At 35.2% G+C, this 17,566-nt stretch overlaps 1 protein-coding gene across 2 annotated transcripts in view; it reads right to left on the bottom strand.

Annotated features, from left to right (window-relative positions):
- Positions 1–525: 525 nt before the first annotated feature.
- PIK3C2G (phosphatidylinositol-4-phosphate 3-kinase catalytic subunit type 2 gamma) overlaps positions 526–17,566 on the bottom strand; it is a 344,923-nt gene continuing 327,882 nt past the window's right edge. For both annotated transcript variants that reach the window (XM_035028133.1, XM_035028132.1), the window contains 2 exons: positions 9,841–9,966; positions 526–678 (listed from right to left, as the gene is read on the bottom strand). In XM_035028133.1, coding sequence (XP_034884024.1) covers positions 526–678; positions 9,841–9,966 — 279 coding nt within the window. The remainder of the gene's footprint in view (positions 679–9,840; positions 9,967–17,566) is intronic.

A 17,566-nucleotide genomic window follows, 5' to 3' on the forward strand; every position in this document is an offset into this window, starting at 1 on the left:
GACACAGTGAGAGAGGGAACACAAGCTCGGGGAGTAGGAGAGGGAGAAGCAGGCTTCCCGCGGAGCAGGGAGCCCGATGCGGGGCTCGATCCCAGGACCCTGGGATCATGACCTGAGCTGAAGGCAGATGCTTAACGACTGAGCCACCCAGGCACCCCAAGGAGAAAATATTCTAAGAAAACAATGAAACACAATAGAGAATATATTACTATAAAAGACTATTCTTTCTTTTTTTCTTTTTTTTATGTAGTGTTCCATGATTCATTGTTTGCGTATAACACCCAGTGCTCCATTCAATATATGCCCTCTTTAATACCCATCACCAGGCTAACCCATCCCCCCACCCGCCTCCGCCCTAGAACTCTCAGTTTGTTTCTCAAAGACTATTCTTATTTCTTTTTCTTGTGTCCTTGGTACACTAAGCTATCTTTGAAAACAAAAATGTCCTGCTCTTGTGATAAAGAGGCCTAGAAGTGGAAAAAGATATAAGTAGTTAATGAATAATGCATTGGTTGATAGAAATGGTCAAATTATACAGTTTCCTAGTGGATACCATTTTTCTTCATTGAGAGGGACACTATAAAGTTGGATGTTAATTGCTCCCACAAATATGGTTTTGCTCTTCACAATAAGCATTAAGACATGTCCTCGGAGCTCTGTGACTTCATCATACACCACCTGAAAAGGGAAAGAATAATTAAAATATAGATCAGATATGCTTAAATGCACCTTTAAAAATATTGCTTTTAATAAAAATATTTAGCTGTTAATATCATTTAGCTTGGAATAGTTAGGTTAATGAAGAATCTTTCATGTCTAACTCTAATTCTGGAAAGCTAAAGATTCTGCTAACATAATGGAGTTTAATGACAGAATATTTCTCTAAGAAGCTTAGAATTTATTCTGATTCCATTAATAATTGTTCATCCCAAATTTAATGTGACTGTAAATTATTCTCTAGGAAGAAATTTAAGTACCCATCACCTTTTAACTGTCCTTGAATTTATTGTGCAACATGGGACCTTGAACACTATCTTTCTTTGCTGAAGACTAATGAAGAGAGCAGACCAATCTCCATGATTTCCTTGTTAATTTAGTGCAGTATAGCAATATTTACATCTACATGTGAAGAATTCATTCTATGCTTACTTTAATTTATTTAAAATGGTTTAATTTTTAATTATGAAAACACATGCTTATTAGATAAAATATGTATGAAACAAAAAAGAAAGGAAAATCCATATTTCCACCACTGGAAGATAATTATAGTTAACATTTCAGTGTTCTTTTTGTTTTACATATATAATTACTTTTTAAGAACCTGAGCTGTAATTTTGCTGTATGTACAGTTTTGTGTCTTGCTCTTTCCCACTTGCTAGTCATGTAATTAGTTTCTAAAAAGGGATCTGTTTAACTGTGCTTTATAATATCCAGGAAAGAAGTCATGGGCATTACCGTTGGGTGCCTACAGTAGTAAAGAAACTTCAGAAGTGTAGTACTATCAAGAAATTAGTTCCCCATCATGAAGGGAGGGGAGAGCTGTGCATAAATCCAACATGATTGCCAGGGAAACTCCTTAGAACACATTTAGAAAAAGAGTTTCATATGCTGCTACAAACTTGCTTGCTTTTTATAGCCAAGCTACAAGATAGAAAGAAGTGTTCTCTATATATGCAAAAAAGTAGAGGAAAAACTTGAGAAGGAAGCCCTTTGAGTCAGTTGGGAGGCCTCCTCAGTGTGTATGGATATGGTTTTTGGTGCATTGCATTTCATTTGTCTACCATTTATGAACCCCAAAAGTTATCAATGAAATTCTATTCAAGATCAATCTGACAGCTCTTCTGAACAATGATTTACTTATGAAATAAATAACAATTCAGTCAAGGGACATGAGATGCAATATACTATGTTAATCCAGTCTACCCTGCCTCATGTGACAGTTCCTGGCTACCTCCTCTTCTAGAATCTTACTCTCATTCCAGGCAGAAGATTATCTTTTAATTTTCTTAGGATTGCTGATTCAAATTATTCCATTTCATTTATTGAGTTCCCCTGGGATAGTAAAGGATTTTAAGGGCTGCCTTAAAAATCTCAAAACCCTACCACTTTAATTCATCCTCTTTAATAGCAATGGGATGCCCAGTGTGGACTCTGTGAGCCATGTCTCCTCCTAGACTCTTATCTTTCCAAGACTTCAGAGAAAGTTCCTTTTCCTCTTCTCTACAGTGGCTATTTTGAACTGTCTACACTATCCTCCATTTTCCTCCCCACAACACTTTCAGCAGACAAAGTCATTTATTTTACAGAGCAAATAGATGAAGGGGCCCTCAAAGTGTTACTGTATGTGAAGTAGAAAAATAGAATAACTCTAAGCCTTAGGGTTTTGTGAAAGTCTGGCTTAAGAACTCTGTGAATCATATAAATAAGCTCTAAAGATATAAATTTCTATGACATAATAATTTATGTTTATATGAATCTATTGTCAACTATATGTTTTCTAATTTGCATAATGATGATAATAATATTTGCCCTTTAGCATTGTGGGGAAGAATAAGCAAGATAATGAATGTAAACCTTACTACAAAGTCTGGTACATATTGAACACTAGTAAATTATAGCTGAAAAAGATCCATCAAATACACAAAGAAGAACAGCTGTTTCTTGGTATTTTGCATTAGTCTACTGGAGAAAACAGTTCCAGACAGAATTGAATCTCCCTGGTATTTAGCAAGCTGAAATTCTCAAGAAATGACTTTAAGAATTAATTGCCTTTCTGGTTAAAATACAAACATTTGAACTCCAGAGTTTATATTAACTTACAGATTTCTTTCCTTGGGCTTCATTATGCAAAAATTATTTTCTTAAAAGTAACTGAAGTTTTATAAACATGTAATCATTGCACATCATAGATGATATATGTCTATTTTAATTGCTTTACTGCATCCATAGTGTTGTTAAAAAAATTAGCACTCTTACTTGTGATGAGCACCAGGTGATGTATAAAAGTGTTGAATCACTATATTGTACACCTGAAACTAATACTACTCTGTATGTTAACTAACTGGAATTTAAATGAAAACTTAAAAAAGAAATAAATAAGAAAGAAAAAAAATAACCACTTTTTTCTTACTGTGCAATGAATAATTAGTGGGTAATGCTAAAGAAGTACACAAATGATTATATTCTTTGAGACTTTTTCACCAAATGCTTTATGTATTTTGTCTTCACATGAATAGAATCAAAATGCACAGCTTTTTCAATTTCACTTTATAATACTTTTTACCCATAGACATACACTAAGTCTTCATTGTCTTCTGACAAATACTGAATTTGTAGGTTTGAAATTATTACATGAAACAGAAAAACCTTGTTTAGGGTAATTAATATCTGGTAACTTGTATACAAGCACTCATTGTATGTTATTTGACATGGGGGTATAGTAAATAATTCTAAAGTGTATTTATTGTATTTAGAATGACTTCATTCTAAAGAAGACCAATAACATGGAAACTGAAATGTGTTGGTTGGGAGGGGAGTAAGGAGGCAGGATAATGAAAAGGAGAGTTCAACATAAGTGAGAACGGGAGAACTCTTGGGTGGGGAGAGGGAGGGACAAGAGCATATCTTAGTGGGACCAATATGGGTTTTGGAATCTGGCAGTTCTGGACTTGAAAACTAGTTGCTTGACCCTGGTTGAAATGTTTGACATCAGGGCCTCAATGACTTCATTTACAAATAGAATTTTCATCATGTTATGAATATCAAATGAGAGGATATAGATAACAATGGCTATGGCTTACTGAGTATACCATATACTTAGTGCTATGCTAAATAATCATACACACTCTGCAAGATACTTTAAGGTATGTAAAACACATAGAATGTTCCTGTTCTAATGTCCTTTCTAATTTCTTCTTTATATTTTATGATAGAATGAAATCTAAGAAAAGAATACAATGTAAAAAATACGTTGACTCTAACTATATAATTCTGTTATAAAATAGAATCTGTATTTCTAAAGAATCATTGAAAAAAAATGATGGTTTTTAACCAGATGCCAAAGATAATAGAGAGGAAAGAGCAATGGCATTGGAGCCAGAATCCTAGCTCTGCTTCTTAAAAGCTGTAGACAGCGTTGTGAGCATTCCTACTGCCAGCTCCACCCTACCTTCAGCCCAGTCATGTCTACAACAGGGATTTGTATATGATAGGGGTTTTCAGGGAGACTGCTGACAAAGTCTGTTGGGAATCACTCTGGGGAGTGTCAAACAGACAAGCTTGGCCCTGTATCAAAAAAGTTTAGTATCTGAAGGGTGGATATGAAAGGGACTCTTGGCAGCGTCCCTGACTCAACCTTTCTCAGTCTGGGTATTAGGGAGACAGAGAGAGAGAGAGAGAGAGAGAGAGAGAGAGCTCTGAATAAAAATGGAAATAATTATTTTCATGAAAAGCTTTGTAAGACATTGGTGATGCAATGTAATATGCCCTTTTTATTCCTTTAAGAGATTTACATAAAAAAAGGAGAGTGAGGTCATTCTCTCCTACTTCCTAGAACATTGAAGGGCTTTGGCAGTTTGAGAAATCCCAGTCATACCGCGTGGCTGATGCAGCAGTGCTCAGGATGCAAAACAGGGGAGAAGTTAAAAATAAGGTGGGGGCGCCTGGGTGGCTCAGTTGGTTGGGCGACTGCCTTCGGCTCAGGTCATGATCCTGGAGTTCCAGGATCGAGTCCCGCATGGGGCTCCCTGCTCGGCGGGGAGCCTGCTTCTCCCTCTGACCCTCCCCCCTCTCATGTGCTCTCTGTCTCAGATAAATAAATAAAATCTTTAAAAAAAAATAAGGTGGATGCCACGCGATAATTTACTGGGCTTCCTAGAAAACACATACACATTGTTGGTGAAATAATTGAGGGGTTTGGCACAGAGATGAAGCCTACATCATAGCAGAAGGCAAGAGAAAGTAAAACCAGAGTTAAAACTGGTGTACTTTTTTTTTCATTTCGTTTTCATTTCATTCAAAAAGATTCTTGTTATATTGATATGGACACAGAACATAATGGGAGAAAAATTAAATTATTGTTGTCTTTTTTTTCTCTTGGCTTTCTAAATTCAACTAGCTTTCCCACCAAACTTGTTTATATGATGATCATTACTACTAAAAATAGTCACTTATCCACATATTAATTCACATTTCCACTCATTTGGGTTATGTATAAATTGAAGTGTACTAGGCATGGACTATGGACTATTGTTTTTGAAACAATTTTTAAAAGTGTTCAAAGTATAAAAGTGTGTGTCCAAGCTACAAGTGTTGGCTGATGAAGAAAGTATTGCAGTGATTTCTGATCAATGGGCCATGAATGTGGGAGGAGCTAGAATTACTGCAAGTAATTAGAAAATTTATGGATACAATAAGCATTATAAAATAATCTCCATGCATGTGTATTTGCTAATTTTTTTAAATAATACATGTAGCTTGAAATAAATAAAACACAAGTTTATTTAAACTCTTGAATCGTTAGTGGCTTTTTGTCATTATGACCCTCCTGAGATTACAAATGATGAAGCACAACATTAAGTCTGGACAAATTTCGTGATATTGATATAGGGTGTCTTGTACTCAGAACATATGGAAACTACTGATACACAGTTGGGAGGGTATTATCTCTAGCTGTTGACATCATGAAAAATAAGAAAATGTCAAGAGATCTTTCCTTACTAAATTATATGTATAAATATATATAATTTTACATTTTTACACATGCATATGAAGTGTCACTTATAAAACTACCCCAAATATTTAATTCCACAAATCTTTTTAGAAACAACTAAGTTTTAAAGATACTAAGAAGATAAGATATTTTCCTCATCCTCAAGAAATTTACAATATACTAGAAGAAAAACACGTAGGACTAAGTAAAATATGGTTAAGTGTGGTGTAAGAGTGTAGGAGGAAAGAGTGGTTCAGAGTCCACATTTGCGGTAAGCTTCAAAGTTGGCAGAGAAGAGCAGAAAGGGTAAAGGACATGAGCTCCATCTCAGATGTCATAGAGACTATTAAGGGAATGACAAGATGTCTTATGTGACTTGAGAATATGATTAGGTATGAGGAAATAAAAGGTCATGAATGCACAAATATTCCTGACTTATTTTTGACAAAGGTACAAAAGACATTTCATTGCATTGCTTTTCCAATAAATCATTCTGGAGTAATCAGCATTCATGGTAAAAAAAAAAAAAAAAGAACTCCAACCTAAACTTCACATATTATTCAAAAATTAACCCCAAATGGATAATGGGCTTAAATATAAAATTGTAAAACTATAAAACATTTAGAAAAAAATATAGGAAAACATCTTTAGGACTTAGTGCTAGGTGAAGAGCTCTTAGACTTACAGTCTATAAAAGGAAAATTTGATAAACTATACAAAACCAAAATTAAAAACTTTTAATTTGAAAGACCCTGAGAAGAGGATGAAAAGATAAGCCAAGGACAGGTAGAAAGTATTTGCAAACCACTTATCTGACAAAGGACTACTATCCATAATATATAAAGAACTCTCAAAACTCAGCAGTAAAAACGCAAACTATCCAATAAGCAAATGAGCAAAGACATGAAGAGACATTTCACCAAAGAGGATGGTAAATAAGTGCATGACCAGAAGTTCAGGATCATTAGTTATTAGGTAAATACAAATTAAAACCACAATGAGGTATCACACTATACCTTTCAAAAGAACTAAATAATAGTAATAATAACAAACTTGTTACAAATAATAACAAATAATAAATAATAACAAATAACAAGCAAATAATAACAAATAATAACAAAAATAGCAAATAGTTAATAACAAATGGCAGAGATTCAGAGAAAATAGATGCATTGCTAGTGGGAGTGTAAAACAGTACAGAAAAAGAGTATGGCAATTTTTTGTAAAACTAAATATGCCAACTGCCATGTATTCCAGTAATTATATCTTGAGCATTTATGTTAGAGAAATTACAACTTATGTTTACACAAAAATCTATAGAACACTGTTCACAACAGCTTTGTTTGCAATAGCCCAAGCCAGAAATAACCCAGATGTCCTTTAATGGGTGAACAGTTAAAGAAAATATCATATTCCAGGGTGCCTGGGTGGCTCAGTTGGTTGGGCGACTGCCTTCGGCTCAGGTCATGATCCTGGAGTCCCGGGATCCAGTCCCACATCGGGCTCCAGGCTCGGCGGGGAGTCTGCTTCTCCCTCTGACCCTCCCCCCTCTCATGCTCTCTCTATCTCATTCTCTCTCTCAAATAAATAAATATCTTAAAAAAAAAAGAAAATATCATATTCCATACCACGACTACGATTCAACAGTGAAAAGAAACAAACTATTGATACATGCAGCTATTTGGATGGCTTGCTAGGGAGTTATGGTGAATAAAAAAAGCCAATTTCAAAATGTTACAAACTGTATGATTCCATTTGTATAACATTTGAAATGACAAAATTATAAAGATGGAGAACAGATTACTAGTAGCCAGTGATTGGGGGTGGCGGTGGCATTAGAAGGAGAGGAGTATCTGTGGCTATAATAGGGTAGCACCAGGAATCCTTGTGATGGAACTCTTCTGTACCTTGACTGTGGCGATGGTCACACAAATCTACCCACATGATACAAATGCATAGAACTAACAGGAATTAAAATAAAAAACGCATAGAACTAAATACACATGAACACATGTAAAACTAGTGAAATCTCATTAAGGTCAGTGAATTGTACCAATGTCAATTTCCTGGTTGTGATATTGTACTATAGTCATACAGGATATTACCATTGAAGGAAAGTGGCTAAAGGTTATTTGAATTCTCTGTGTATTATTGCTTCCTACGGCATATGAATCTACAGTGATCTCAAAACAATTTTTTTAAAGTGTATGAAGACTATATTATCCAAGTGATCATTCAGGAAAGTTACTGGGTCACATTTTAAGGGCTATCAGTGTCACATCTAGGATTCTGTACATTACCAAGTAGTCAGTGAGGAGCCTTTGAAAAAAATTTAAATTGTAGAGAAACAAATATGACTGGTTATTGAAAGACATCTTAGATAGAAATGTGAATGATTCAACTGAAAACACAAGAGGCAGATGGGAGGCTATTATATAATAGCCAAAGTCACAGGGACGTCAAACAAAGCAGCAGCGATGGGGCCAACAGAAGGTGATGGATGCAAGAGGCAGGTAGCTGCACACGTAACAAATTGTTAAACTGACAAAACTTGGGGATTAGTTGGAAAAATGAGTGAGCGAGAGGGCTGTGTCATTAGAATGTATCTTTTGAGATGGTAAATAGAGGAGGGAGGCCTGGTTTAAAAGTGTCTAGGAGACACTAAAATGAAGCTCTCTTCAGTAATCAGGCAGAAGCGCAGGTCAAAAGGTTAGGACCGAAGCCAGGACTGGAGGAATAAATTCAGATGCAACCCACATAGAGGTGTTAAATGAAAATTTGTAGGTGTATAAGATAATTTTGAGAGCGTATGTATCACGAGGCAATGAGGGTAGATTGTGGAATTCCAGCAAACAACAATAGTTTTCAGAGGAAGAATGGCAATGAAGGAAATTGAGTGAGTGAGCAAAGAAGATGGAAGGGAGTTAAGAGAAGGTAAGACTCAAGCAAAAGGGAGGTGTAAAAAAGAGCCTGCAGCCAGCAATGCAGCTGTGTAACGGCTCAGTAGAGTAGAGGGCTCATTAGATTAAGCCATTAGCAGGCCACGGATGTCACTCTAAGAAAGCAGCATCAATTAAGTTCAGAATCCACACTGCACAGGATTGAAGGATGCAAAGGAAGTGATGAAGTGAGAGCAAGAAATGTGAGTCACGTTTCTTGTGAGTCACTTTTGCAAAAGTTTTTTTTTAAAGACTTTTTATTTATTTATTTGAGAGAGAGAGACAGACAGACAGACAGAGATGGCGATAGAGATCAAGAGCGAGTGGGGAGGGAGAGGGAGAAGCTGGCTCCCCGCTGAGCAGGGAGACCGATGCGGGACTCCATCCCAGGACCCTGGGATCATGATCTGAGCTGAAGGCAGACGCTTAACCGACTGAGCCACCCAAGGCACCCCAACTTTTGCAAAAGTCTGAGGGTGCTAGGGAAGGAAAGAAAATATGGATGCTTTAGAAAGGCTGAGTTGAGGAGTTTGTTTGTTTGTTTTTTAAGATTACTGACCTAAGGATGCAGTGGATAAGAGAGCCTTATGAAAGGCAAACAAATAATCATCCGAGCAAGGTACAGAAGAGATGGGAAGAGATGGAATCAAGAGAATAAATGTAGGGTTTGCCTCAGAAAGAAGTAGGGGATTGGATATTCAAATTGTGAGATACAAATGAATTAGAGAGCTACATGTAAGTTAATTTAATTTGTGCTTTGTACTTGTTTATTTTCTTTTGTTTTTCAAAGGAGATTTTATGAAGTTTATTGTTATACACAGGAAAGACTATGATAAAGTTATTTGGTAAGGAAAACCAGGTAAAGGAAAATAAGGTCAGAGAAAATAAGATGAAGTCAGGGATAATGTTAGGCAAAAAAAAAAAAAAAAAAAAAAAATCCATCCTGGGCTCTTGCTGGAGGCTTGCCACAATTTGAAAATTGGTTTGTAAGTGCTTTGAAAGCAGAATCTGTATTTTCCAGTTCCCATAGTATCTAGAACAGTGATCAGCACATAGTGGCTATTTTGTGAAATGTCTTCCCTTTATGGAATAATGCTGCCAATTACTGCAAATTTTCCATATTTGGTTGTTAAGCTAAAAAATGGTAAGAAAAAATACAAAGCGACAGGACAAGGGATGAATCATACTTACAATTTCATTATAAGTGGGGTCGGTACATTTTGGAACAGATTTTGTTTTCCTCCTACGAACTTCACTGGGGTATGGTAAAAGATAAAATTCAACATGTGCACTGGGCGCAGAGCCATCTGGGAGATGCTGCAAAGGAAAATGGTTATAAATATTAATGCATGTTGCTATCAAAGAAAACAAATACATAGCTACTAAATATCAAGACCAAAGGCAGGATCAAAATTTATTACAGTACTGTTTATCAGAAAATAAGAGAACAATCAAAAGAAATACATCAATCCTCAAAAATATTCCCAAAGCACAGTGTAAAAGAGTAAAATTGTCCGTTTTAAATTAAATGTTGTGTCAGAAAACTATATTTAAAAGCCTATTAAATATAATTTACTTTAGTTTTTTACAGTAAAAAGTACATTTGCATTTTGACAAAAATGGTCAAGAGATGAATATAAGCCACAGGCAGAAACAGGAATTAAGTGCCTCAGGATACTCTCCACCACTTGAAAATAAAAAATGCAAGTTTAACACATAAAATAAAATGTAGCATTTAATGAAATATATATGCATATTACATAATATCACATTTAAGCAGAATTTAATTAGAATATCAGTTAGACTTGCAACTTTAATATACTTACAAGATTTTAAGATAGTTATTATAATTTTATTATCTAAATTACCCTAAAATATATTGGATAATCCTTCTCAAACTATGTTCTATGGAGCCTCCAAAGTTGCCTAAAATGCTGCCTGACGGGTAGATCAATGTTGTCAAATGGCTAGATCTTTAGGCCCCCTCTCTCCAATTGTCCTCTCCCCAACTTCCTCCCATCCCAGCTTCCCCATTCTGGCTTCAGAAATTCTCTCCTCTTCTTTTCCACCTTTCTTTATTATGGATATTTTTCTTTCTTTCTTTTTAAAGATTTTATTTATTTATTTGACAGAGAGAGAGAGAGAGCACAAGCAGGGGGCGGGGCAGAGGGAGAGGGAGAAGCAGATTCCCTGCTGAGTAGGGAGCCTAACTCAGGGCTCAATACCAGGACCCTGGGACCATAACCTGAGCCAAAGGCAGACGCTTAACAGCCTGAGTCACCCAGGCATCACTGGATACTTTTATTCCTTAATATTCATTTGAGGAATAAGTGCACTGTTTCAAAAATTTGGAAGCCACCGCACTTCAAAGAAATGTGCTTCACCTTTGTCATCTTGACCAAATGGAGAGTAAATCATACTAAAACTCTGAATATCTAGTTTGATAAAAAGATAAGTGTTTGTGTAATTTATAATCAAAGAGGATGATTTAAAAGTCAAACTTGAGGAATTAAATGTTTATTTTGTTGACTACATTCTAACCATTATATCGGTAATTTTTTTTTAAGATTTTATTTATTTATTTGAGAGCGAGCGAGAGAGAGAGAATGAGAGAGAGAACATGAGAGGGGTAGGGTCAGAAGCAGACTCTCTGCTGAGCAGGGAGCCTGATGTGGGACTCGATCCCGGGACTCCAGGATCATGACCTGAGCCGAAGGCAGTCGCTTAACCAACTGAGCCACCCAGGCGCCCCTAAATTGGTAATTTTCAACAAATACATTTCAGTCTTCTGAATCACGGGGACATTTACATGTGAACATTCAGTGCCACCCCCAATGTCATTAGCTTTAAATTTATGTCTTTCTTTGGCCCCCCAAAAAGCATAGTAGAAAGTAAGAAAATATGATATATATTACTATAGTACTAATTTTTACTCAGTTCTAATTTATATAGTAAAAATTACATTAGGAAAATTTGGCTCTTTATTATTACTCATAAATTAGATGCAGTGCATCTGGACACATCATATGTCAAATGCTAAGATTGTCAAAACTGCTGCTTTAGATAGAGCTCAAGGTCTCCTCCCCCACCTGAAACCCTCCTCCAAGACAAAATGCTCAGTGTCTCAAATGTATCAATGGCATAATGGAATCTTCAGTGACAGAGAAAGACATTGCTATTAATATTTGAGAGAGTGCTTTTGTTTTGATTTGTTTTGGTTTAGTTTGGCTTGGGGAGAAGGATGAAGGCAGTATAATATTTTGCTCTGTGTAATTCTCTCTTGTCTGCCATGGTGTTGAGGGTACCATACCTATAATGGCTGTATGCTCCAACTTAGTGGTTAGAATCATGGTTCTGAAAATGGACTTTTTGATTGCAATCTGGGCCCCCAAATTTGCCAGCTATGTGGCTTTTGGCAGGTATCTTAATTTTTTAGTGGATCTGTTTCCTAACCTATAAAGGAGGATAAAGGTAATATATGCCTTACAGCATTCAAAAGATTAAATAAACCATGTAATGTGAGGACAATGCATGAAATAGAGTAAGACCTAAATGTTTGATACTATTTTTATTTTCTATAAATTAAATTTAAATTGAACGTAAATATACTATATACACTGATTGGACAAGATATCCCTAATGCACTATGACATCTATGAGCAGAGTTCCTTAACCTTGGCACTATCAACACTTGGTGCCACATAATCTTTTGTTGTAGGGGGCTGTTCTACACACTGCGAATATTTTAACACCATCACTGACCTCTACCCACCAAATTCCAATAGCAACATCTTACCAGTTGTGACAACCAAAAATGTCTCCAGACATTGCCAAATATCATTTGGGGGACAAAATTAACCCTAATTGAGAACCATTTAAATGACACTCAAATAAAGAATCTCTAGTTCATCCTTTGAATCCCAGCCTAGTGACCTGTGACTATTTCCACCTGAATATCTTCTTGGCATCCTTATATAAAATCTAACCAAAATCTATCTTCTATCCTTCCTTATCACTCCAAAACAAAATTTTCCAACTTGCTCAAATTATATTAAATCATACTATTTGTTTTCTTTAGTGTCTCCCTTGTCACTGATTTTCAAATCCAAGTGTGTACCGAGATCAATATCCTCCCTGTTTGCCCCAGTTCATCTGCCACCACAGATCTTTATTTCCTAATTTATTGTAACTGGATTTTAATGACTTTTTATGCCATAGTCTTCCCACTTCTTTCCTTCATTCACTCCATAGATCACCCTTGTACTTAACCTTCCTATAAAGCTGCTTTGATCATGTCACTTTCCCCACTGCCTAAAGAATAAACTCCCAATCACTGAGGGAGAAAGATATTTTGCATTACCAGCCTTCACCAAGCATTTAGCAACTACAGGGTTGGGTTTCTGTTTCTAAGTTAATGTCCTTGACAAAGTCCTTGAATATCCTAGAGTTTTTAGAATAATAGAACAGCACAGATTTCAATTCAAAATCAGGGGTGCATTAGATCTGAGCAGCAGTGGGCTTAGTCTGTCCTTAACAGTTTTCAATGCAGACTATTGATTTCTCAGGTCTTTCAGAGATTCTTTTTTTGTTTTGTTTTTTTCCAAAGCAGCTGTCTTAATCAATGTTATTTTTTTTTTCTTTCTTACTTTCACCATATCCTGTTTCTTAAAGATCATAGCTTAGTATAAAAAAACTCTAGCTGTCTTCTTATCAATACTTCTCATTTCATCCCCTGCCCTTATGTTTATGTGAATTAAATTTAACTTTAAAGTAATTAAATAACCTATACTTGTCTAAATGTCTTAACCTAGGATTTTTACTCTGGTTGCATTTTAGATCTTCACAAAGATTTAACACTTTGACCTGAGGAATCGTAAGGCTTGGAGATACTGACTTCTTAGTCTGATGCTCAGTCTGAACAATAAGTTTCCTTGTATCACCCAGAGGTTTTCCTTATTCACAGTGGATTGAAGTCAAACAGCGCTACTACTTTCTTCTAGAATTCTGGTTAATATTTTTACTATGCTCAGAAGACGACATGAAGTCATCCAAACTTCATTTTTGTTACTCATCCTAACTCTGAATCCTAGATTTTTCTGGTAAAATGTTTCTCATTTTTTATATTTTTAGAAGTTTTATATATGTTAGCTCCCTTATGAGCTTAGAAATTCTTTCAAAGGAAAATCCACGTCTTGATATTTTACACTTCCCTCCCCTCACATTTCCTTTGGGCTCTGGCTCCATTCGTGACTCACTACTCTATTACCCTAACCCCACCCTCAGTTCCTTCATCTTAATCTTTCAATGGGCCTCTGAATCTCCAATGAAAAATTAAATCCTCCCTTGAGATTGGGCTTCCCTTTACCGTACACTTTTCTTCCCTTTCGTCATTCTGCCTTTCTTTCACGACATTCCTTTCTTTCCTAGAAATCCTGTTCCTAACACAGTGCTTGGCATACAGTGAATACTAAATTAATAGTTATCAAACGACTGAAAGGATGAGCTATAGATTTATAACATCTAGCTCTTTGAAAATGCTCTATAGCTATTTGTCAAATCAATATCTATCATGCAATATAAAAACTAGAAGTGTTCTTAACGTCCTAAGGTGAAAGTGTATGTGTCTTGGGGGTCTGTTCCCAAGGTTTGCCCTAGGTGTTTACCCTGAACACTTGCTGTTTGATGGCATCTCTCTGCAGATAGAACAGATCTTCACATGTATTTTGTTGGGTTTCATGGCTGATCAGGAGTATTTGTATCAAGGTCTGCTTGTTATGTCTGATAACTCAATAGTTCACTTCTAAAACTTTGATTTTATCTCATCTCTCAGCTACTAAACAATTAGATGCTTACTTCCTTTCTTTACCCCTTTCTGCCTGCAACTGGAGCTAGACTGGATTTGTAACGTAATTGCTTGTAATCAGTCTCAAACTAATCCTTAGTCACCATCCTCACATTCCCCTGAACACTTGGTCTCTGATTGCTGTCCTCCTTTCCTGACACCTTTTCCAGTCTTCTGTGATAGTTCTCCCCACCTCTCTGGACTGTTTCCACTTACCTCCTTTAAAAAAAATCTCCTTAACAAAAGTACAACAGGTTATTTAAATCTCCTAGGAGCTAGCAATGATCTGACAATTTCTTGGAGGCCTAATAGATGGTGGTGTGTGAACTAAAGTCATTTTTTTCCCCCATGCCTTATGCAGTTTCCCCTTCTGTGCACCCCTTTGTGGAGTACATGAAAGAAACAGAAACAGGTACATTCAATTTAATTAGAGTGTGCCTACTGGGGACCTTTGGGTGGAGGTAAGGTGCTGGATCCACATTTGCACCAAGCATTCCCTACAGAGGAAATAAATATGTCTCATACATATGTGCTACTATTTTTTCAAATATATGTAGGTGATTTTGATAAAATTTTAATATTTTAAAAGCACTAACTGAATTTATAGTAGTTTAAAAATTGTTTCATATTTCTTAAATTTATCAGATTTTTAGAAAACTTTTTTAAAGTTTAGAAAGAGGTCCCTCTAATTGAAAAGGTTGGAAATGAAGGCTTTAGCATATTCTTAGCATCACTGATGCAGACACTTCTTCTTCAACTAAGAGTGAAATATAGGAGATTCTTATTTTGGTTATTGTTTTGGGTATAAAAATTAAAATGCATATATGTGTATTAGTAAATCATTATTCACAATGCTGACTTCTTAATGGTATTGTTTTAGGTGTATAAATAATTAAATATGCTAATTCTGCCTTCCTTTCTTGCCCCACATTGCACATAGAGTTTTAAATCAATGCTACTTCTGTTGTTTTTGTGGTCAATGAATAAAACCATATTGAAAAAACTGGTTAATTTATCAAAATTAAGAAAAAAAGAGTAACCAGTAGCATGTTGCTATAAAAACAAAGCACAATGTAAACTGTTTATAAAGTAAATAAAACCATTTCACATTGCAGGGTAGGCCAGCAACCCTTTTAGTATTTTCATATGAGTTTATGAAGAAGATACTTATTTTTCATACAAGGCAATAATAATAATAATGATAGCTATCACATAATGAGTATTTACTTAAAGCACTATCTTAAAATAACCATCGAGCCAGTATTATTGTCTTTATTTTATTGAAAAGGTTTTATTACAACTTGGGCTCTTAACCACTACCCTCTACAGAGAATGCAAGGGAAATGGCCAGATTCAAGTTAAGAGCACTTCTAGATCAAGTTTTATCAGAAATATGATGAAGATAGATGGTTTAAAAATAACTTCCGTAGATTAATTCAAAGCTTAATTGTATTTAATAGGTTCTTATCTTTTTGACAAATAATTGATGAGAATTTCCCATCAAGTTTTTATTTTAACTTAAATGTTTCCAATCATATGATAAAATAGGCTTTGGTAGAAATCAACTGCTAATGATTAAAATATGATAGTGCTATCAAAACCTGAGGTCTATGCCAGAAACAAAATAACAATAAAAAAGCATTTTCCACATCTATGTGCCTGTCAAATTACAGTTCTGAAACTCAGGCTAGCTACCATGAAGAGGGTCTTTTTATAAAAATGACAATGTGCAATAAAATTACAGAAGTACAAGAAAAGTACTTATGATATATAGTTTGCTCAGTGCTTCAGTTAAAGAAATGATGGAATGATGTTTCCAACCTTTCTGTGTGTGTTTGTTAATATAGAATGGGAGGATTTCAGGTCCTCATGAATTAAATTAAGATGGTTTTCTGCTTCATTTCACGCCAATTAAGCCTTTAATTGAATTCTTGTCACTAATAGGTGATTTTCAGTAATTTTTTAAAACAATCAATTCAAAAATCACACCACCATGTGTCTAACACTTTGGATGATCTATGAGAGGTCACAGAAGAGTTGCTGAAACCATTTCTACTTTCAAAGAAATAACAAACTCATGGGCATGCTCATCTTATTACATACATATTAAAAATTTTTAATCCTCAACTTGCAGTTAACAACTAGATAGAAGTCACAGTCTAATAGATTGAATTCTTATATTTTCTGACTCAATACATAGGAATTGAATTGCTTCTAAAGATCCAGAATTTTAATTAGAGCTCCCGACTTTGCTACTGAAGTGTCTTGTGAAGTTCTGCAAGCTTTTCCATTTCTCAATCTTAATAACATGTACAAAGTAAGGCTTTAAACCTCATTTATTTTTTACAATCTACTTGATAGAAAACACTGAAGAATTGTTTATGAGTTAAGTGTAATTAAGCCTTTTTTTTTTACAGTGGCACTGAAGCACTCTAAATGATTTCAAATCCTCTAACTCTTAGCTTCTATCCCCAAATGCTAAGAAAACTGTACAAATAAGAGACAGACTACATTTTGTTAATGATTATTGAGGAATTGTGAAGAACAGATGAAATACTGAAAGATTAGATTTATGATGTTATACTTGATAGTATTGAAGTTTTTTTTGCAAAAAACCCAGAAACTAGTAATTCAGAGGTAAAGTATGAGTTTCCTACCTATATACCTCAAATATTTGCCTTGATTCTGTCCTACTAAACAGTTTTATCCTGATTTAAATAAAGATACAGATATGAGATGTACAGCTGTCAGTAATCTGAGTGTTATGGCCAATATGCTTGATCACGTAATAAGGACTGAGATGTGAAGATCTACAATGATGAACCATATCTAACAAGGTTAGATACAATAGACTCAATGCCAAATTCTTCTTTTGGGTCTGAAAAACTCATTCTGCAAATCCAGGATATGAAACACTTGGCTTAGGAATAGCATTTGGGAGAACTTTAAAAAGTTATATGTGTTTATAAGTTCAATATATCTATGACCCAGAGATTGCTAGGTACAACTATAGTATGGTCATCTATCTATCTATCTATCTATCTATCTATCTATCTATCTATCTATCTATCTATC

This window comes from Mirounga leonina, unplaced genomic scaffold (assembly GCF_011800145.1).
Source record: "Mirounga leonina isolate KUSES-001 unplaced genomic scaffold, KU_Mleo_1.0 Mir_201, whole genome shotgun sequence".
Lineage (NCBI taxonomy): Eukaryota > Metazoa > Chordata > Mammalia > Carnivora > Phocidae > Mirounga > Mirounga leonina.